Below are 22,996 nucleotides of genomic sequence, written 5' to 3' on the forward strand. Positions count from 1 at the left end.
TATGATTTAGAATAGCTCAGGATGATGAGGAATGTAATTAACATACAACACATGATTAGACTTGGAAACAGAGTGGGGCGTGTTTCTAAATGAAATAACATTATTAGAAGAGCTGCTGATCTAAAAAAAAAAAAAAGGAGGGTGGACACTTTTTAAAGACTTAGGTTATTTACACAGATTCGATTTCCGCACCACGTTGCATCCATGTGATTTATGACATCATAATGTTAATCCTGAATAGCACAAACAGGCGTATTCACACCCTAACTCTCCCATGTAAATGGATGAATTGTTTTAAATGTTCTTTGAAGTCTTAAAGATAAGTTCGTGGAGAACATCTGTATTCCAGATGTTAAGATCACAATGGTCCCTTACTGTCTAATTTAGTTATATAAAGATTTTGTATACTTATTGATCCCTGTGAAATCCTGTAAACTTTTATTTCCATTTTATTGTTATGAGTTGAAAATATTAATTGGATTATTTATTTATTTATCATTTTATTTTTTATTTTTTGCTGTCAGTTTGTTTCCTCTGCAAGTGATTGACCTGAAAATAATGACAGTGTTCAAAGATCCAGTAATTCATGGCTAATTAATAAAGGATTAACAACTGTCTAAACTCTTTGTTGCTTTTTTCTTTTCTGCATTTTACATCATCACAAAATCAGTGGGATGCTCATTTTACATATGTTAACCAGAATAATCCTTCACAGTGCTAGTGTGAGCAGTGGCAGAAAGTAACATACAATGTACTTCCATTTTTTGCTACTTCTCCACAACATTTCTGAGGAGAATCTTGTACTTTTTGCTCCACTACAGTTTTTTGACAGCTTTAGTTAGGGTTATTATTCAGGTAATTAATGCAAAATATAATCAAAAAATGAATTACAGTGTGTTATTATAGATTAGGCTATTCAGTAGTATATAAAGTAGTTTTAATTAAACCCCTTTATTGTTTTACATTAAAGTGATGTGTGCATTCATTCATCAGTGATTATAATCCATTATATTATCCTAAAATGGGATCTTCTTCATAATGAGCACAATTTCAGTACTTATGTACTTTTTCTCAAGAAAATTTCATACACTGTGTTATTTTTACTTTTATTTAAGTTAAACCTCATGCTTCTTCTTCCACGCTTTGTTAACGCAATTAAAGGGGAATCAACGTTCAACCAGCGTGATGAAGATAACAGCCAGAGGTTGCAACATACAGTAGAAACCCCCACTTGGTGTTTCTAAGCAGATTAATTGACGACAGCCTGACAGTGGAGCGGCGTTGTTGCATAATTATGTGGTAACGACACATGTGCAGTGGGCAAACCCAGCCCCTGCATCATCAGCACCGTTCCAATTTATGCCAGCTAATTCAATCATCTGCAGGAAAACACTATGGATTAGACTTTTCAGATGTCATGAAATGTCCTTGGAATAAGGATTAATTTAAGCATAAAAGCACGACTCCTGAACAGATTATCTTATTTAAAATCAATATCAACTTTCACCAGAAACCTTCATGACGAGATCATCAAAGTCCCCAGACACTGATGGACATATGGAGCTGTCATCTGCTGGGAAGAGCTTCTCTGACCCCACTTCCTAAACCGCTGCAGACTGTAATCAGCTGCCAACATGGATGAATGGATTTTTAGAGTTTTAAAGAACATTTTGCAACAAATAGTTAGAAAAATACAATTAACATGAAAAGTATAGTAATTGTAATAGTAGCTCTATCAATCTATATTTTTATCTAGATCAAGCACATATCTTGCCTTCTGAGAATAGTAAATGCTGTTAATGTAAAGTATCACTATAATTTCTCCAAGGATCAAAACAGCAGAGGAGACAGTAACAGATCAAATAAGGTGTACAGGAAGCAGGTTTATCACATTAACACAAATTGAACAAGGCATACTTCATCAAAAACTGTTTAATGTAATGGTGGTTCAGTGTTCAACCCCATTTGATGATACTACACAATATATCAAATCTGACAAACACTGTAGAATGATTTTACAACCAGTAAGGTTTAAGACTAGGTATGACTTTGTATAATGAAAAATAGTTTTTCTCGAATCACAGAGTTTATTAGTATCTAATAATGACTTGTCGTCATAGATGATGTTCACAGATTAATATTTAAACCACACTGGCCAGAGATTTACGTCAGATGCTGGATTATGTTATACTACTTTGAATCCAAATGTCTGGCAGGAAACCACAGTTTGATTTTTTTTTTTTTCTCATCAGCTTTCCTCTCTTACAATCAAACATATTCAGGTACTTAGAGTTCACTGAGGATTATGTCTGGTCAACCAATGAAGTTTTCATATGGGTTTTTTCAGAGGATTATACAGCAACATGAGCACGAGTGCAGGAGAAAGAGCGAGTGGCAGAGAGTAAGGACTGTTCCAGAAAGAAAGAAGAAGTTGAATCAGCAGTTCCCTGAGCAGGGCTGATGAGGATGGTTGTAACGCATGATAATACTGGCTACACTGTCAATTCCCTCAATCAACAAGCTATAGATCATGTGATTTTGTATGAATGCTTCCTACACTAACGGCCTCGCAGTAAGCAAGTGAATTCTCCACCTTAAATGAAAAGAATAAGCTGACTCTGGAAATAAATAACAGGTAACTTGTGTTGATGTAATGTTTTGCTGTATTTCCTAACTGTTGGCCAGTAGTAGAAGTGGGGGCAGTTGATAGGGATAGATAGGGATCAGGGGATGGAATAGTAACAGCTGTGACTACAATGTTTGAAAAGTGCCAATGGTAATTTTAACAAAATATAATGCTCAACACAAACAGATTTGTTAGTGTTTGCAATGCAACAGCTTTAGATGGAATTTTCAATAAACAGACAGACAGGGTTTGAGATTTTAGAAGGTGTGAAGTAGCACAAATGTGTGTGTTCACACCCACTTCTATCAAACATACCGTCCTAATAACAAACATCACATTTTTAGCACAACATATGCTTGTTAAACATGCACACAGCTCTAGGAAATTCATTTAAAACTTTGTCAGAAGACAGGGAGTCAATTTTTTGTCTTTAAAACAAGACTAAGAGTCTACAGCCATGCTAATACTGTACAGCTGAGGCTTATGGAAAATTATTTTATGTATTATTTTTGCAGCTTTTTGTTAATGGCTAAAAATTAATATTTGTTTCTCTCTCTAACTTTATATCTTTATTATGAAATGACATTTATGCTACGTTTAAAAAAGATCAAACTCAAACATGCAACAACATACATATGGATAAAACATGTTGCAGCCATGCCAAGTTTCTCCAACCAGCTCTGTTCTAAATTCTTTCTTGTGTACATAACCTCTTTGCTGTTCAGTGAAGGGTGGGGTGAACACAGTCTGCACCACCTGGAGTGCATCATTTTAGTGCCAAAATTAATGTCACTTCCTCTATCTGCGTCTGTGGTAGACTCAAATGGTGATGTCAACACCACATGATTGACCTCAGGCCCAGCCGAGCACAAAAACGAGGTGAAATGTCAGTCTGCTGCCTCAGGTCGATCACACTCTCCTTTACCCCATCACTTATCTTGACTGTCAGATCTGAAGCCGATTATATAACCCCTCACCCATAAGACTGCACACACAAAAACACACACGAACACACACACACACACACCACATACACACACAAACACACACACTCTTATTGAGCAGCCACAGGACAATCAGTGGTAATGCTGAACACAGCTGCTCTTCCAATCAATTCACTGAACCTGTGAAATCACACCATTTGTACACGGTGTGATTTACATGTAACAAATGGATATGTGGCAATATTGTAAACACATTAAATCTTAAGGCAACAATCAAACACACACCTAACACATAACATATGAGAAAAAAATAACATATTTGTTTTAAAGAAACAGTATTTTTACAGGATTAGTGTGCCTGTGTAATCTGGATTAAAGTGGAGCTGTGCGTCACTGCTCTTTAGAAATCGCTGTTTTAATTCATTAAACCGCTCACTTTGACCAGTAAAGGGTGGACAGTATTGTGACCATTTCACACTATTCACACTCTGACTTACACACATCCACACACACACATACACACCGATAAACACAGAGCACAACATGGTGTGGGGTATTGTATAATGGAACATCTTGTCCTGAGAAGTGAATGTCACTGAGATGATTTCTACAGTTACAGTCATGGGGTTAAGATCATTTCATGGTATCAAATATGCTCCACCAAATGAGGAATGCCACTCACTATTTTCTTCCAATTAGATGAAAATACATGATGAACAGAAAACGACAAACATAAAGGACAATGTGACCATAAAACATGGTCACCCTAAATTAACACTTAACCAGCTGTCTTTTAGGGACATAAATGAGGAGGTGCAGATTTCCTACAATGTTGTTGATTCACTGAAACTAAAAGTGACACATCTCTGTTTATGCAGGGACGGTACATGCACATGCAGGTCTACAAGTCAGTTATGAAACTCTGCAGTCAGCATGAGTGAAAGCTAAGCTGTGCTTTGATTAAATGAATAGATTTCACACATGGGGACGATGTTTTTAATCCATTCAGATTTATGGATTATACGATCAATCAACATTTCTTATCCTTCATATGCAGTATACAGTACCCTCTAAAAGGTATATCTTTAAATCTGTATTGCTTTTCATTTCCGTCTGTGTCAGGTTGAGTTTCCATACAGAACTCTCTCTCTCTCTCTGTCTATATATATATATATATATATATATACATATATATTTTTCTTTTTTAATATAAAAGCCTGAGCTCTTGATTGGTGTACAGTATCATATACAGTCCAAACACCATGTAAATTCAACTACATAATTAGAAATTTACTACTTACTCAACCACTGTAACAATACTGTATTGTAACCCTTCGATAGCTCAGTTGGTAGAGCGGAGGACTGTAGTGGAATTAGCAGGCATCCTTAGGTCGCTGGTTCAAATCCGGCTCGAAGGAGTCACTTTCAAGATGGCGCCACGGTAGGCCGGCCTGTTACCGCAGCTCCTTGGCTGCTGTAATGCACAAATTTCCCCGTGGTGGGATCAATAAAGTCTTATCTTAACCCACTACATTTATGTGATGGTTGTACTGGCTGTTCTGGTTTCCTTATAATGTCTGATTGTACATTAACATCATATAAACTTACAAAACACTATATCACTGTTGAATAATACTAACACTCTATTGTCATGTTAGCAGCTGTTTTGACCTTAATCTAATTAATAGTTGGACCAAAGCAGCGGATAGACCAACATCGTGTGTATCTAACAGGATACTGGATCAAAAACCAAACTTAAGGCAAAAGCCAGACAAAGATCTACACACTGCATTGACAGCCCCTGCAAAATTGTATTTAACAGAGCAGTGTTTCAGTGTAACAGAGATCTTTGTCAGGTATTGTCAGCGATCAGTGCATTGTGCGAATCTTTATCTGACTGTTTTATCCCTATAACCACGCAGCTAGCATGGCTGAAAATCCTGCTTATTTTCCTTGTCTTCTATTTTCTCCTTCCTCTCCTCCTTCCTCTTGCCCTTTTTCCTTTCTCCACTCTTCCTTATGAGTGCTTTTCTCCTCCTTCTCTTCCCTCCTCATCCTCTTCTTATCTCTCTTCAGAAAACCTACTCCGGTTCACAAGGGCTGCTTTTACTTTGCATTGCCGGAATTTGTTTACTTTTACTGATGTATTCAAAAATGACTTTTATTTGTGTTTCCATTACATAAGAGTTGCACCATTGTGGTATTGCTGCACATATTTAAGGAAAGGATTCAGTATGTCTCCCACCACTGTAGACTGAAGCAGGAATGCAAAGCATGTGAACTCTGACAGCTGATAATCGAGGAATTTTGCATTTAAGAACCTGTCTGTCTCTTTGTTGTAGCAGGCAACTTGTTGCTACTTTATGAATGTAGAGTCTATCTATACTTAATCCATCTATTTAAAGAATTCACTATACTAAAAAATAATCATTCAAGCACCTCAGGGTTATTTCTGGTGTTTAGGCTGTGTGCATTTGGCTGCAGCAGCTTGGGATTATGTGTAACCACTAGAAATTAATACTTTGGCAACCACTCAAGATTACATGGTGATCTTGAATCTCCTGAGCTAGTTTCAAATCAGATCAGAGCAGAATCACTGGGAAAACAGCAAAAAATGTTGATCCCCTACCACAGCCAAATTCAGTTATGAGGGCAGTGTTGACTCCACCCTCGACAAGAGTCAGGAGGACACTGAATCACATTTGTTTGTTGTCCCTAAATAAAGAGCTGACTGGCAGAGCAACTGAACAAAGCTCACTCAGCTTGAAATGTGTTAACACTGACTGCATGTGTTTGTTCATCTGTAACCCTTCCTGTGTCACTGTCTGCATGTGTGAGTGTGTGAGTGAGAGAGAGAAAGAGAGAGAGAGACAGAGATCGAGCACAGCAGTCTCTTGGGTGAATCACAGCCCAACGCAGAGTTCCAGCCTTCATGACTCTGCCTAAGCTTTCCAGTTACAGTATGTTCACTGAGAGAAATAAATGTGATTATCAAAGCTGTTCTTTCACTAATGTGATGTAACGTTTCGGCTAAAAATAACAGAAACATTCTGAGCCGCTTTCCGTCTCAATTCCTAACATTTCTTGCCTGGACTTAACTTGTTTGTTTTTTTTGTTTTTTTTCATAAGTGTGCGTCAACATGTAGACAGGACACACACTTGGTACTTGTAGGACAAGGTTAATATTGAGGAAGCAATGAGCTGAAAACAATTAGCTTTAAAACGCCAAAGATGCTGTTCATTTCCTGTGTCTCTGAAACAAATCAGAGAAATCCAGCCTGTCAGTCACTCCAGAGCTTTGTTTGATGTAGACGGGTTGTGAACATGTACATGCTACTGTCTGACAGTCTGACTTGTATATATGTCATACATCAATACACTTGTCAGAAGTCTGATAGAAAAGCATAATTCACTGCCCAACATTAGCAAGAAACATTTTCCTAGTTTTCCTCGTTTCAGTGAATAACATGTTTTCCAGGTTCCAAAAAAGACAACAAGTGTGTGCTCTTCCTACATATCGACACACCCTTCCGAAAAAAAACCAAAGAAAAAACACAAAACAGCCGTTAGAACAGAAAATCTGGACTATGCGCTGGCCCGGCATTATATACAAGCCAAACACAGCGCGCCATCCTCCCTACATTTCATTGGCTCTGAAAACCTAAGAGCTGGGATTTAAAAATATCTCACACAAAGAGAGATGTTTCAGATTTAACAGATGATTCCAACAGGTCTTAATGACAGTGTCACTTTGAAACAATTCTTACAACTTCATGAATGACACCGGTCATATTGAACGCAGCAGCAAGACTGAAATATTCTTTACAGTACGACCAGAAAGGGGACGCAAACTAAGACTATTTACTTTGGTCTTAGTCTGCTTTAATAGTGTTGCTTTGTTTTTATGTTTTTATTAAAGATGCAGTTTTGTGTTGTTTTTATCTATGGTTTCATTTTGCATGTATTTGTTTCCTGTATTTTTGCAATTTCATTGTTTTTATATATGAATAAAATGAACCTTTGAACCTTTGTGTTTGTCATCTGTACTATGTTGTGGATTGTTAGTTACTGCACCTGGACCTCTGTCTGCTTGTGTTGAATTAAGTAACTCTCTTCATTGTCATTTTTTATTTTGAAAACGTGTCTCTTAGATTAAATGTGTATGATTTGGACTGATAAACAAAACCTACGGAGCAGTGGGCGTGTATCGGACATTGTAACACTGCCACAAGTACAAAAAGATACAGTTGGAAATCCATAGCAGACCTATAACTGTTATTTACTGGAAATGTATGAGGATACGAGGACATCTACTGGCTAAAAGAAGGACACATGGCACCCAGGGAGCAAACCACCAGGGAGACCCTATTATTTCAACACAAGAGGAACTGAAGATGTAAACACACAAATCTCTGGTTAATTAATAAAAAAAATTCATTTACATGTAGCCCAATTCTCTCCACGTTACTATTACTCATTCCATAAAATCAATCACCATCAAATCCTGTTTTTTGGTTTGTTAGATTTTGTTTGTTTGTTTGTTTTTGGGTTTTTCTTCAACAAATCAGCTTCTATTCTATTTTCAGACATAGAATAAAATATTTAGAGGAGACCTGAGATTACAACGGTTCCATGACCAATTCATTCTTCCTCCACTGGATGTCAATACTGCTCTGTCTGGTGTTTCACATCTAATCATCAGTCAGTAGCCTCCTGCAAAAGCTGTCATTACACACGTTTAATTCATTCTGAAAACAAATAGGATGAAACTAAAACAAAAAAAATAGAAAAACAAAAACAGAAAACACTTCCCATGGAGTGAGATCATTTGAAACTATTTCCAATCCAGTGATCCTGTTTTATTTCTAACAAGCGTCAATATCTTGAATCAACACTTAGAAAGAAATCTAACTCCACTGCTCCACTACTTCAATCAAGTAAATTCTCTAAAGAGGCTGATTTGTATTTGAAATCAAATTATTCAACCTCATTAGAAGATTGCTTTTCATGGAGTACAGTGAATGATGGCTACAACTGCTCAACCTTTTCCTTACCAGTAGATGGCAGCGTCCAGCTGTGTTTAAACCCCCAGTTCATTCATCTCTTGCAGGTTGAGAGTGGAACAAATATTATTTCTTCAAGTTTCCTTAAATATGAGAGTAGTAGTGATTCAGATTCAGATTTCACTGTAACGATATGTATTCAGCGTGAGCATCTAAATTTGCTCCAAACAAAAAAATAAATAAATGAAAAAAAAATGTTGTATGGAATACATTTTGTGCAAAAAACACATTTTGAAAGAATAGTACCAGGAGGTTGGTGCTGAAATTAAATAATAGCTTACATTAAAATGTAGACGATAATGCTGAGCCTCTCAGTTAATCTACCATTGACCATGCAGATCTGGCTCTGACATGGTTCAAAAGCAGAGAAGCAGTGCCGGGATCAGCCGAGCTGGATGAGGCTTATAAGTGGTTTTTGCTCTGTCACACTTCAGCAGTGTGGCGATGCGCATCTTGAACCTAGGCTCACCTCCCTGATGTCCAATAGTTTTGCATTTGGAAACTAACAGAGAGAGGGGCAAAGTGGGAAAAGTACATGATCGAGTCTGTTCCGCTTTTAGTGACGACCTCTGTGGAGCTGAGGTTTTTTTTCTTAACGTATACAAGTTTAACTTAAACTTAAGTTGAGTGTCATGTAAAATTGAGAAGGTTAAGTATAATACGAACTGAAGCAAGCACCTTCTGCTGTGCTGCGGAGCAACCGAGTGGACAGCAGTGCGCACTCGGGATTTTGTGTTTAATTAGCATAAAAGATCTGCTGGAGAGCAGCAGGACTGTGCGTCACCGCCAGAGAAAAGAGGGGGGAGGGGGACACCTATGGGAGTCAACAAACTGCAGTGTGTATTCCTTCCACGGCCGACAAAAAGCGGTCCGGTTGATGTGAAATGATGACTTAGCTCGCAGCGTTACAGGTGACTGGAGACAGTTGGGAGCGTCTGGGAGCCGCAGGGGCGCACGGACCTAAAACAGCGAGCGCGCTGCTGAAGCCGGCACTGTGAGCTGCAGGTGAATCCCCAACTCTGCGGGTGCTGTCCGGGACCAGCACGTCACCTGAATGACGGGATATGAGACAATGAAGCAACTGGGGACGACGGGGATAAAACGGCTCCGAGTCACGAAAGTGGAAATGCGTGTGCGATGACGGACGGCGCAGAGGACAGAGAAGAAGAGGTAACGCAAAGGAAAGCGGGAAGTTATCTAGCTCATTAGTAGGGCTTCCGGTGCTGGATAAGAAAAGGAAAGAAGAGGAAAAGCCAGAACAAATGTGCCAAGCGTGCGTAATTCTATAAACAAATCGAGTAGGGGAAGCCGACTTTAATTTTTCATAAGACTTAAGCCAGAAAGGGAGAAAACCATGGAGCCGGAGGAGACCACAGGGGGACAAGGCACTAATTTGGCACAATCTGCCGCCTCCAAACTCTCCCAGATGGGCGAAAGAACTAAACAACTGGTAATCAAAGACCCAGAGCGGCAGAAACGGGTTGTTCTAGTAATAGTCTGTATCGCACTTTTTTTAGACAATATGCTTTATATGGTAATTGTGCCAATCATACCCGATTACCTCGAAGAGCTACAGAACGCAGCGGATAAAGCCCAAGAGGCTACACTGCACACCAACTCCACTAACAGCACCATCCACAAAGTAACCAAGGGGAACTTCGACCTACAGATTGGTGTTCTTTTTGCCTCCAAGGCCATCCTGCAGCTCCTGGTGAACCCGATAAGTGGCACCTTTATAGACAGGGTCGGGTATGACATCCCGCTCTTCATCGGGCTCAATGTCATGTTTCTCTCCACTCTTATATTTGCCTTCGCTGAGAACTACGCGACCCTGTTCCTGGCGCGCAGCATGCAGGGCCTCGGCTCGGCTTTCGCAGACACCTCAGGGATCGCCCTGATCGCAGACAAGTACTCAGAAGAGACAGAGAGGAGCAAAGCGCTGGGTATTGCCTTGGCCTTCATCTCTTTTGGAAGCCTTGTGGCGCCCCCCTTTGGAGGGGTCCTCTATGAGTTCGCAGGGAAGCGGGTGCCCTTCTTGATTCTGGCCTGTATCTGTCTCGCTGATGGTGTGTTGTGTTTGACTGTGCTGAAACCCTTCTCAAACCGAGAGAGAGAAAACATGCCAGTGGGCACCCCCATATATAAACTAATGATTGATCCTTACATAGCTGTGGTGGCTGGTGCTCTGACTATTTGTAACATCCCTCTCGCCTTTCTTGAGCCCACTATCGCCAACTGGATGGAGGAAAACATGCATTCCAGCCAGTGGGAAATCGGCATGACGTGGTTCCCTGCATTCTTCCCTCATGTTTTAGGTGTATATCTCACTGTCAAATTAGCAGCTAAGTATCCTCACCTCCAGTGGTTTTACGGGGCTATAGGCATGGTGTTCATAGGTGCGAGCTCCTGCACAGTGCCAGCCTGTAAAAACTTTGGACAGCTCATGATCCCGCTGTGCGGAATCTGTTTTGGCATCGCCTTCGTGGACACGGCGCTTCTGCCAACACTGGGATTCCTGGTGGATGTGCGGCATGTGTCAGTGTATGGCAGTGTGTACGCCATCGCAGACATCTCTTACTGCGTGGCCTATGCCCTGGGGCCCGTGGTGGCTGGACAGATAGTGCACGACCTGGGCTTTGTTCAGCTCAACTTAGGCATGGGCCTCGCCAATGTACTTTACGCACCGGCGCTCCTTCTCCTGAAGAACGTAACGCAGATGAAGCCTTCTTTCTCCGAGCGAAACATGCTCCTGGAAGACGGACCCACAGGACTGTACGATACTATCAAGATGGAGGAACGAGAGAAGAAGAGAAAGGGTTTGTGTACAACGATTGACGAGAATGGCACTGAAACCTTTCCGCAACGGTCGTATTCAGAGGAGTCCTCAGGAGGAGACTATGCGTAAAAGACCTTCAACTGTGTGTAAAACTATCAAAGTGCCCATGTAGAGTTGTGTGCATCCCGTCTGATCAATTGCATAACACGATTAGGATTGTGTAACGCCATCAGTTATTTACTCCTTCTGGTGACAATCCCTCCGGGTATTGTCAAATCAAGTAGCTTCAAGCTTTTGCAGTAGAAAGGCGCTCGCTGGCGTTTGCTCATCTTAAAGTGAGAGTATCGTGAAAGATTTGTTGAGATAAATGTCTATTCATTAACAGTATTTATCACCGTGTCAGAAACCGACTCATATCGTATTCAGGGACTATGTCTAAATGTATTTTAACAAATAAAAGAACAATTATAATGTATGCGTCTTTTAATGTAATCTGTATTCCCTTCGCCAGAGTTGTGCTGCTAAACTCATTATGCAATACTGTGTGTCACTCTGCAGTTTTAGAAAGAAAACGAGATGAAAATCAAGTGATTTTTTTTTTTTTTTTTTGGATGATGTACTTCTGGAATGCATAGCCTCAGTGTATGATCTGCGACTGTACATACATGTATATTCATGTACATAATTAAATCAATATTATGTGAATGATACTGTTTATGGAAATGATTTATTTAGGCAATAAACTTAATTATTTATTGCGCTATATGCCAATGTTTTTTTCTCTAAAAATGAAAGACTCCACACAAACAAAATTATAATTATAATGTGAAGACACTTGCTACTAAACATGGTAAATATGGTTTATAAAACGTAGGTTAAAGGATTCCTTTTTTTTTTTTTTTGCCTTTGAACATATAAATTAAAAGATCTAAAATTAAACTTGTGAAGGCCTAGCAGCAAAGTGAATATATAATAATGTAAAGAAGACAATTTATACGAGTTAAATAAAACAGATTTGGAACAAAACATAATAGGTAATTTCATGTAGGATCCTGATGTGATATTGTGTAAAATAAATAGTTTTTATCAAAGCATCTGCGCCTCTCCAAAATGCAAATCTTTGCATTCATTGTTAAATACACAACGCTAAATATATCAGTCAGAAGCATTGAGGTGGAAGCAATGAATAAGCGCAAACTGGTCGACGAAAAGTGTTGAAAATTCATAAAGCCGGAGAAAGAGATCCACGCAAAAATGCATCCTAATCGTTCTTCAGCACAGCATGTGAGCACCCGAGGCGCTCAGGCGGTGTCTAAATAAGGTGGGGTGAAGATGTGAAGTGCCAAATAAACTTCTCGGCGAATAGCAGGACTTCTGGGAGGAGCCTGGCTGCCAGGAGGGTGAGGTACCCTCTCAGCATCTCTCCTGAGCCAGCGAGGGAGTTGTGCACTTGCTATTGCTGGGGACTGAAAGATGCTTAAAATGATTTAGGATCGAAGTCGTGAAATTAAAAAAAACAGAAATGGATTCAAGTCAAGATGGACAAAGCTAAACTTCTTCCTTGAGCCCCAAGACCAGTGGATTGTTTTTTTGTTTTTTTTTTTGTCTGGCTGGTGAGTAAAACATTAAGGCTAATCTTTGTATGACAGATAATTTGGTAAATTTACTTAGTTTATTAGTATTAGTTATGGAAGAATGTCAACATCAAATGTGCGGGTTTGCAATTCTGAACATCACCTGCATGAGAAAAGTGCGCAGTCTTGTATTGTTTAGTAGGAACAGCGATATTTTTTTCAGTGTTAGTTCTGTTTATACATTTGTCGTAAGTATTCCGACAAGAGCTCTCAGTTCGTCAGAGTGACAGTCAGTGATCTTACAGCGCTTTCACTTCAGAACTTCATATACTGATATTATTGTGTTTGTGGACACAGAGTGTGCCTCATGAATCAGCCTGCTTGACTGCCCCTCTGCACCGCCAACATGCCAGTCCTGGACCGAGAGCCCTCCAAAGATTTAGGGGGCGGGGATGTAAATATCTTTTATCTGACTTATATGGACATAGAGTTAATTTCACTGGAACTTGCATTGGAGAAATCATGTTTTGCAATCAATTAGGATTGCAAAAAAATAATCTAATGAAAGTAAAGAATATTACTAAGAGTAAGACAGAGAGTAAGGCTGTTATGAAAGCTTGATTGATGAGATTTTATAAGAATAACTGATACAGGCTATTTTTGACATTTTAATTGATTATTCTCCCATTTTCAGTAAAGTTAAGTGTTTTTGGCCAGAAGTTGTTCTCAGTTCAAAAGTACAGTTATTTGGTAAAGTGATGCATGTGTCTGAGGACATTCAGAAGTTTTAAGCTGATGTTTAGTAATGACACTTTGCTGAGTGTTTTCATCCCCCACACTGTTCAGGGTCTGCCGAAGCTGCCGCTGCCCACCCTGAAAGACACACTGGACACGTACCTGAGGTGCATGAAGCACCTGCTCACTGAGGAACAGTTTAATAAGACCCAAAACGTTGTGAAGCAGTTTGGAGACCCTGGAGGAGTGGGGGAGCTACTACAGAGCAAACTTGTGGAGAGGAGGGAAAACAAGGCAAACTGGGTAAATATGGTCTGGTCAAGAATCACATAATAATGATGTGTGCAAGTAATTTCAAATACCAAACATACTGTTTTCAACTAGCAACACTATGATAGACTGAAACCTACAGGTGATTAATCCAAAATCCACTTTTATTTTTAAGTTCTGACAAACACCTCAGTAAATAACAATTTTAAAGGGCCCACTAGTATCTTTTTCCTACATACATTTGTTGTATAATTTATACAAATAACTGAATTGTTTGAGTTATGGATGAGAAAACTGCTTTTTGTGTGACTATAAATCACATTATAGTTCTTTTTACATCACTGTTCACAAATATTACTGATGTAAACAAACCTTTTACAGCATTGGAAACCATTTACAGAATTACAGAGTCATCTGTCTAGACTTATCAATCAATTTCAAATTGATAGCCTATTTGTGCTGGATTTAGTGCTCCCTCTTAATTCACATTCATTATTACTATGAGGTTTTACCTTTAAGTGAATCCCTCTGTTTTCTGCTGTAGGTGTATGACTACTGGCTGAATGACATGTACCTGAACAACAGACTGGCTCTGCCCGTCAACTCCAGTCCTGCGATGGTCTTCCCACAGCAGAACTTCAGGGCTCCCATCGACTCTTTAAGGCATGAGATGCTGCACAACCGAGACAAATGAGTCATGAAAAAAAAAACTCAGTGTAGCACAATAAGACAGGACAGACAAATATGTTGTCATCCAGAAGTAGAAGTGACCTGTTGTTCAGCATTGACCCTTGTTACCCCTCCTCTAAAACAGACACGCTTAATATACAGCTGTAACTGCCATGCATTTTAAAAATCAAAAAGTTAGCACTTTACAGGAAATCATTGTTTACGACAGCATGAAGACTTGAGAAGTGGTGGTGAACTGTATAAATTACTCTGACACAGACCGGCTTTGATCGATTACACAAACCTGAATGCTTCCTTATTACACATTGACAGATGGGGTCATTACCCAGGACACCCTGTGGACTTAGAGGCCAGGCCAGGCCACTGGTGGCAAGGTTAACAGACAATGAAGCCTGTGGTTTGGTTAACACGGCATTGATCTGGGACTGGTTCCTTAACCACATGATTAACATAAAGCATTTATGCTGTCAAGTGTGACCCAGCTACAAAATAAATCAAGAATTAGACCAAGTGCTGAGAATAAGTACCTTACTTGTGAAGGACTGACCAAGTACAAAACAGTTAAGTGTGTAAGTTCTTATGTGTTGTGTATTTAATAAATAAATTTTTTTCCTACCCAGGTTTGCTGCACATTTGATTTCTGGAGTTTTGGAATACAAAACTCTTCTTGATGCGTAAGTTAATACACAGTGAGAGCACAAATAGTTGACAGTATATGCAAAAATAGGTGTAACAGCTGTGCGTGTGTCTGTGTGTGTGCAGACGTTCCCTGCCTGTGGACTATGCCCGGGGCCAGCTGGCTGGAACCCCTATGTGTATGGAGCAGTACTATCGCCTCTTCACTTCCTACCGCCTACCGGGGCCTGAGAGGGACACACTAGTGGCCCAGGAGAGCAGCGTGATGCCAGAACCAGAGCACATCATTGTGGCTTGTAAAAACCAGGTCAGACAAAGTGAAAATCAAATCCAGAGCTTGACAAAACAATCCCAACACAAGTTCAATTTACTGCCTTTTTCTTGGGCTTTCAACCACATCATGCAGTCATTAGTGATGGAGAGATGTTTAGTTGTCATGAGGATGGATCAGTTTAGGTGTGAGCTCAGCAATGTCAGGACCTCTCATCTGTGCTGGATTTATAGCTAAGCATAATAATTCATTTTTGACTTTGAAAATATTGACAATCCCAGGTCAAGTTCCACTCACTACCTGTCTCCACAGATTTCAATCATATGATACACATTCTTCATCAGAAGGTCAGGAACTGTGAGGATCAAGAATAAACTTTCATGTTTATAAGCTAACACAGTCCTCAAAGTGCCATGGATGAAATCAGAACAGGTCACCTCCCAACATACACAGAGCAGAGAACAATGTTTACAGTGACAATTTCTAAGAGATGATGGATCAACTTTGTCAGTGATCCTAGAATCAATAGTTTGTAAACATAAGGACAAGAACTGCAATTTCAGATTCATCTATACTTAGTTAAGCATTCATATAAGACTGAATAAAGTGCCCCTGGAATCTTCAATGTGAAATCTTTATTCATTTAAAGTGTAATCCCACTTAATTTCAAATTGAATCTTAAGGGTTTTTGCCATCATTCTTATAGATAATAAAAATAACGCTGTACTCACCAAGTTAGTTGCTGATATTGGAAACACATCAACATGGCTGCAACCAAATCTGATGGGACAAGAAAACAGAGAAGCTAGAGAATCATACAGGTTTTAAAGAAATCCTCAGGCTCTACAAATTTATTTGGAAGAGAAAGCAAAGGAAAAAACAGCGACATTTTTCCAGTGAAGTGAGGGATTATTACCGATGTTTCAGGTGCACTCACTTCATTCCATATCATTAGGGAACAAACTACCCATACTGCCGGCAGCATAGATTAATATTAAAGAAAAATCTGAGGGACCAGTGCACTGAAACATTTTATGTCTGATCTAAACCTCTGTCCAGTTCTTTGTGTTGGATGTGGTGATCAACTTCCGCCGACTGAATGAAAGAGATCTGTTGACTCAACTGCAGAAGATTGTCAAGATGGCTGACAGTGAAGAAGAGCGGCTCCCACCTATAGGTCTTCTCACTTCAGATGGACGGACGGAGTGGGCAGAATCTCGCAGTGTGCTAATGAGAGGTACATGTTAAAAAGGGGTTCTAGACTTTTCAGTAAAAACTCTAAAATCAAGATGATCTCAGTGTTTGCAAGTCTATTTGTTCCACCAAATTGTCTTTTTCTTTTAATTATTATGCTCTAGAGTCTACTAACAGGGACTCTTTGGACATGATTGAGCGTTGTCTGTGCCTGGTTTGTCTGGATGACGCCAGTGGTCCTGAGCTAAGTGACACCACACGTGCCATGTTGATGCTGCACGGAGGAGGAGGGGCCAAGAGTGGTGGCAACCGCTGGTACGACAAGCCCATGCAGGTGAGTGAGCAGTTAACAAGTCAAGCTATTATAATGTTTATTACTTGAAGATAAAATGACTTAATAGATGATGCTGTCAAATAGTATCAATTTACTTCTTTAATTACAGAGAAATATGATAAAATGATCAAAAAAATTCAGCTTAATTTCAGACAGTGCCAGTGGATGTAATAAGCCAATCCCATGCCAAATTAAGATTCAACATTTAAAGAAATTCTAATGGAGAGTGGATGTTCCCACTGGATTATAGGCCCTTACTTTGAGAAATGTCATTAGCATGAACTTTGATGGAGTTGTTTTGATAAAGAATTCAGATTGCTTGATTGAAATATATAATTAACATCCACTACCTGGAAAGTTGGAGGCTTCCACTCTAATTTCTTCACTGCAGGGTGAAAAGCATGAATGAAATGTGTATGAGGGAACATTAATTAGAGCGGACCTGCAAATGAACGGAATCTTAGATAATGTAGCATTGAGGTTTGGTTCAACTCAACTGAAGATAGCATGACTGTCTCAGTTTGTTGTAGGAGCTGACGGCTGCTGTGGAGTCGTATGCGAACACTCACCATTTGAAGGAATAGTCCTCGTGCAGTGCACAGAGTATCTACTCAAATACATGTAAGAAATGAAATGCAGTTGGATTTTGGAAAAGCAAAATGTGTATCTCTGATATTTGTTGGCATATGTTTAGAAAAAAATAACTAAATTATATTATATTCCCATTTGACATCAGGATTGGCAGCCCATCAAAGCTGGTCAGAGCTGCAAGTGTGAGCGAGCTGCCTGCACCACGCAGACTCCGCTGGAAATGCACTCCAGAGATTCACAAACTCCTCGCCTCCTCTGCTGACAAACTCCAGAGGTCTGGGTTTACTGTGTTTCCTTTACAATCAAACAAATGAATAATGCTTTCAAACCATAGGAGGATTTATTCTTATCTTCTCAGGCTGGTGAGAAATCTGGACATGAATGTCCACAAATTCTACGATTATGGGAAAGAGTTCATCAAGAAGCAGAAAATGAGTCCCGACGCCTATATCCAGGTTGCTCTTCAGTTAGCCTACTACCGGTAAGAAAAAGCTAAATGTCACAGGACTGATTCTCATACATCACATTAACCTGGGCCTGACAACCTACAAGTCCTTCTCTTTGCTTATGACTCTAGATGTCATGGTAGACCTGTGTCAACCTATGAGAGCGCCTCCATACGACGTTTTCGGGAAGGCAGAGTGGACAACATCCGCTCAGCCACACCCGAAGCCCTGGCCTTCGTCAAAGCAATGACTGATGGGATGCTCAGCACAAGCGTAAGATGTTTTAGCGGGGATGCAACAGCCTCTCTGTCCATGTTAATTGAGTGCTGGTGCAGGGTAAAAAATCAGTTTGAATAATGTATTGAAACTGTCAGTTTTCTTTGCTTTTAATAGTGTGATTCAATCTTTCACTTCAGTCTGTGTTGATGTCCTTCACAATGAAAAACTATGCTTACTGTAAGTAAAGGAGATTTAATAGCCTGGTATTGATTCTCAGTTGTTTACTTCTCCAGGATACAGAGAAGATGGAGATGTTACAAGGTGCCATAGCTGCACAGACAAAGTATACTATCCTGGTAACTCCCTCATCCTCTGATATACAGTATTACAATGTTGACTTTTCTCATCAAAGAAAATACATCAACACATGCATTTTGTTTTTCAGGCTATTACAGGGATGGCAATAGACAATCACCTCCTAGGACTTCGTGAGATTGCACATGAACTGAAGCTAGAGAAGCCAGAGATATTTAAAGACGAAGCCTATCTCATCAGTAATCAGTTCATTCTCTCTACAAGTCAGGTATCTGATTGTAAAACTATAAACTGAAACTATACTTAGTCAAAGATGTATTAGAGCGGCACCAATTTTACACATGAAGTTCTGTTAACTTGTCACAAGGAGTACTTCTCAGGATGTGACAACAGCTCTATAGCCCTCTGTGGTTCCACTGGAGCTTTCCAAAGTCTGAAAAGATAACCCAGATAATGTTTTCTCAGCTTGTGCTGACATTTGAGACTTAAAACTTTTAACAAAAAAAAGTTTGCCCTGCAAACTGAAGGAGTAAGGTTTGAAGGAAGTGGGCACTGACAAGCTAAGGACAAAGGCACTATGCATAATGGGAAGTGTGGAATCCAGCATTTTTGGAGCTTGGCCAATACTAGAGACTAAAAGTCTCAGTTTTCACCATTCTTTTCTTTTTCTTGCGAGAAATGCTGGACTAAATTGCCAGGGTAGCCTTGTTAGTGAGCACAACAACACAAACCTGTCCTGTTTCTACTGTGGTGTTTCTATATTGTGACACTTAAGGGATGTTTTTAATGAGATGCCACTTTCAGTCAATTTAGGTTTAGTTTATATTATTGACAGCTGGCAAAATTTGCAACACACACCCATCTAAATAGTGTTATCTAAATATTTCCAACTGCAGCAGTATTTGAGTACAATAGTAAACCTGTAAGTACAGCACTGAAGCATTCCCTCCTCCTTCAGGTCCCAACTACCGTTGAGATGTTCTGCTGCTACGGACCCGTGGTTCCAAATGGATACGGAGTGTGCTACAATCCTCAGTCAGACCACATCATCTTCCCTGTGTCCAGTTTCCACGAGAGCTCACAGACATGTTCAGCAGAATTTGTCAAGTGTCTGGTGCAAGGACTTCTGGACATGAGGGATCTGTGCAATAAATGCAACTGCAGCTCCAATCTAGCCGAACAAAGAAAGGCTCAGACACTGGAGATGCACACACAAACGGAAACAAACTGGCAAAGCAAAACACAGCAGAGACCGTCTGACTTGACCAAGAATCAGAAAACACTGCCACAGGTTCTGGTGAAGACGCCAGACCAGACTAAAGTGGAGGCTCAAACCCAGACTGCATTCACAGCGAGAGGCACAAGCTTTGAAGAATGGAAGTAAACCATAGCAATCAGCCAGTGAAAATAGTGGTGGTGTAACTTTAAATGTATGTTTTTGTGCCTCAATAATGTACTTCTCTTGAGTCATTCACAAAATATAGACTGTAACCGTGATACAAAATGTTATGTAAAGCTGTTGTGTTGTACACAGTATTGTTAAATGTATCAAGTGCTGACGATCATCTAATCTACTATATTCTTAGAGAATATTAGAGGAGTTTGGTTATTATAGATGACATTTACTGCTGTTGTCACAAAAAATATCCAATATACAGCAGGAATTGAAATGTCTGTCAAAATAGCTAATGTATGGTGATACAAATTCAAACCAAATTTGAGTTTTTGATTGTTGTTTTTGCACTAAATTGAGACGAATCAGCCAAAGAAAGGAGTAAATTTATTGTTGGATGACAACCAGTGCTAGAGTTAAGGTTGATGGGCAGTGAGCAAATATTCAAATAGAAAAAAAGAAATGCAAACACCCAAGATTCATTCTCCCCTTTCTATGTCTGCATCATTTCATCCATGAAGCTTGTCAGTCAGTTTGACAGGGCGAAGGTACTCTCTGAGTTATGACACATGGCTGATTGTCTCAGTGTGTCACTTTGCAAAATCGCATGCTGCTATCTAATGATTTTCTGAAGCTTAATGTACATTGTGAAACTACAGTCTTCTATGCAACTTCCATGTATGTCGTCTTCATAAATTGTTGTCTATTGCAGCAACAATACATGTGGTAGTACTAAAAAGTATCCTATTATAAAATCATTGGACATTCAGTTCATACAGTACCCTATTCCAGATGCTGGGAATGATAGAGTGTCTGTTGTATATAATAAACAGAAAGCAACTAACTAAGATTTTCTAAGGATACTTTTTAGTTTACAAAGAATGTTAAGTACAAGCAACCATTCATTTGTAAATTTATGAGCATATCAATTAAGTTATTTATTTTTGTATGGTATAGTGCAATAGGATGTTTAAAAAGTAAGTGTATGAAACTTACTTAACAGAGGTGATCACTGTGTTTATGACTGTCAAATTGTATTTACAGAGTACTGTATAGATGAAGATTAAAACAAAGACACCGAAATAAATTGAAAACTTCTGTTCATTTTGCTGTTTTGCTGTGGAATCATAGTAGGAAATAATATAGTAGTAGTTGTAGTAGTAGGCTACTCATAATTGTAGCCATCACATTCTTTTTAATAGCCTAATGTTACGTAATGGTTTAAAGTTGTCACTTCTATGGACAAATGTAAACTTTTACAAGAAACAGGAGTTATAATGTTTTCCTTTTCTCAGATTTGTTTTTAACCAAAACGTCTCCATGATTACATTTTCGAAAAAAAATAACGATTTAATCAAGTAATTCGCTAATAATTGCTATGTACCATTCTCTTATAGCCAACTGAGGAAAACTTAAAAACATGATGTTTTAGTCAGTTCTAGCTTTGTAAGCATCTTTGTTATGATTTCCGAGAGGTTTTATGGACATTTATTTGTGAGTTGATGAGTCCTCGGGAAAATTTAACTCACACTAAATCTAAAAATGTGCATCATGTCCGTGTTCAGATTTTAAGGATTTTTTTAAAACAAATTTCAGCAACCGGTCACCTGAGGGTTTTAAAGTGGCCTACCTTTAACACCTGTTGATAATCAGGCTGAACCACAGTTAGCTTGCTGCTGCCTTTAGCATGTCCCCTTCACCTCACGCAGTTTTTGCGTTATTTCTCTCCTTACCCACACTGTCCTGACACAAGAGCCAGACCAAACTTAACCGCACAGTTAAGTTAAAAACTTATGATAAGTAAAAGTTTGCTTTAAATTGGATTCCTGGACACACGCAGAAATAAAGCCGTGAGTTGGGTGCGAGTTTCCCTGGTAACAGCAAACAATGCCTCCATGGTAACAACAAACAATGCCGTCAAATGCACGGGTGACACTTTGCTACGGACCTTATGAATCCAGTGGAGTTGTACAACACCGGACCTTCCGCCTCCAGGGTCTCCGAGGTACGTTTCTTTTCCCCATCTGAGTCCCATCGGGAGGCCTGCGTGTCGCCTGCTCCTCTCACTGTTTCAGGTGAGGTCAAACTCTGACCTTCCAACATGTCCGCCCCGCAGCCGCCCTGACAGCGAGTGGGCACCGGTGCGTCTCCATGGAAACACAGGAATGGAACATGGTGGAAGTCGTGGTCAACGGGGAGCTCGTCTTCACCTGTCACATAAAGCAGCTGGAGTTTGGTGAGTTTGGTTTTGTTTGACTCTTCGCCTTAACTGGGCCCGGCACTGTGTGGTGTGACAGTCTGGCGACCTGCTGTGCTTTTACTCTGAAGGTGGAGATGGAAAACTGGACCCTGTCTGCAAAGAGGCTGTTGCCGCAGTGGAGAACGCTTACTGAAGATGTCAGGGCCTGACGTTTAAATAAAAAAAGTATAAAACATGATTTACCACATTGTTAGTCAGATGTTTTTGGTAATATGTAAGGGAATTAACACCACTGTACCACAATACCAACAAGGGCGACATTGCATTACCTTATGGGCCAGTTTATTGGAGGGGGTGTGTGTCAAAATTTTATATTAACACATTTATTGTCTTAGTTTATATTTGGGGCTGAAATGATGCATATATTCTTAAATCATGTTTATGTAATTCTCACAAACTAAGGGATAAACAGAAAACCTGGGAACAGTTAATAAATAAAATTCCAGCATAAGTTCACTAGTTGATTTGTAGGTCTCTGGGCAAATAATGAATCAGCCATGTGTAGTCCACCCTGTGGAGGCAAGAGGTACCATACATGATTCACATAAGGTGACAGGTGAGAAATCAATAGGTGCTCAACATCAAAAATTTGCCCTTAGTAGATTGGTTCAACTGCTACTACTACTATGTTTCATCAAACCATAAACGTTTTTGTTCAC

At 39.6% G+C, this 22,996-nt stretch overlaps 3 protein-coding genes, 2 long non-coding RNA genes and 1 other non-coding gene across 7 annotated transcripts; 4 read left to right on the forward strand and 2 right to left on the reverse strand.

Moving 5' to 3' along the window:
- Positions 1 to 121: 121 nt before the first annotated feature.
- LOC139622865 (uncharacterized) lies at positions 122 to 16,357 on the reverse strand. The gene is made up of 3 exons (XR_011691384.1): positions 16,317 to 16,357; positions 14,563 to 14,661; positions 122 to 1,626 (listed from the first exon to the last, which is right to left on the reverse strand). It is a non-coding gene; the product is annotated as an uncharacterized lncRNA (long non-coding RNA).
- Positions 4,902 to 4,988, forward strand: trnay-gua (transfer RNA tyrosine (anticodon GUA)). The gene is given in 2 exon segments: positions 4,902 to 4,938; positions 4,953 to 4,988. It is a non-coding gene; the product is annotated as a tRNA-Tyr (tRNA).
- slc18a3a (solute carrier family 18 member 3a) lies at positions 9,016 to 12,503 on the forward strand. Its single transcript, XM_071480533.1, has one exon. It carries the CDS (start codon positions 9,988 to 9,990, stop codon positions 11,536 to 11,538), a length of 1,551 nt encoding a protein of 516 aa, XP_071336634.1. The 5' UTR covers positions 9,016 to 9,987; the 3' UTR covers positions 11,539 to 12,503.
- Positions 12,838 to 21,164, forward strand: chata (choline O-acetyltransferase a). 2 transcript variants are annotated; one of them, XM_071480529.1, is made up of 15 exons: positions 12,838 to 13,022; positions 13,341 to 13,437; positions 13,830 to 14,021; positions 14,533 to 14,651; positions 15,299 to 15,352; positions 15,441 to 15,621; positions 16,645 to 16,822; positions 16,944 to 17,113; positions 17,634 to 17,734; positions 17,850 to 17,978; positions 18,063 to 18,185; positions 18,282 to 18,423; positions 18,663 to 18,725; positions 18,815 to 18,952; positions 19,643 to 21,164. In XM_071480529.1, exons 2-15 carry the CDS (start codon positions 13,390 to 13,392, stop codon positions 20,066 to 20,068), a joined length of 2,064 nt encoding a protein of 687 aa, XP_071336630.1. In that variant the 5' UTR covers positions 12,838 to 13,022; positions 13,341 to 13,389; the 3' UTR covers positions 20,069 to 21,164. The 2 variants fall into 2 exon arrangements, with proteins under 2 accessions (XP_071336630.1, XP_071336629.1); XM_071480528.1 differs by having other exon boundaries at positions 12,844 to 14,021.
- LOC139622866 (uncharacterized) lies at positions 19,007 to 21,846 on the reverse strand. Its single transcript, XR_011691385.1, has 3 exons — positions 21,708 to 21,846; positions 19,605 to 19,855; positions 19,007 to 19,117 (listed from the first exon to the last, which is right to left on the reverse strand). It is a non-coding gene; the product is annotated as an uncharacterized lncRNA (long non-coding RNA).
- cunh10orf53 (chromosome unknown C10orf53 homolog) lies at positions 21,742 to 22,788 on the forward strand. Its single transcript, XM_071480535.1, has 3 exons — positions 21,742 to 22,082; positions 22,194 to 22,313; positions 22,406 to 22,788. The coding sequence occupies exons 1-3, from the start codon at positions 21,989 to 21,991 to the stop codon at positions 22,468 to 22,470; spliced, it is 279 nt and encodes a 92-aa protein (XP_071336636.1). The 5' UTR covers positions 21,742 to 21,988; the 3' UTR covers positions 22,471 to 22,788.
- Positions 22,789 to 22,996: the final 208 nt, after the last annotated feature.

This window comes from Trachinotus anak, unplaced genomic scaffold (assembly GCF_046630095.1).
Source record: "Trachinotus anak isolate AG129_WGS33_773 ecotype Australia unplaced genomic scaffold, CSIRO_AGI_Tana_v1 ptg000007l, whole genome shotgun sequence".
NCBI lineage: Eukaryota > Metazoa > Chordata > Actinopteri > Carangiformes > Carangidae > Trachinotus > Trachinotus anak.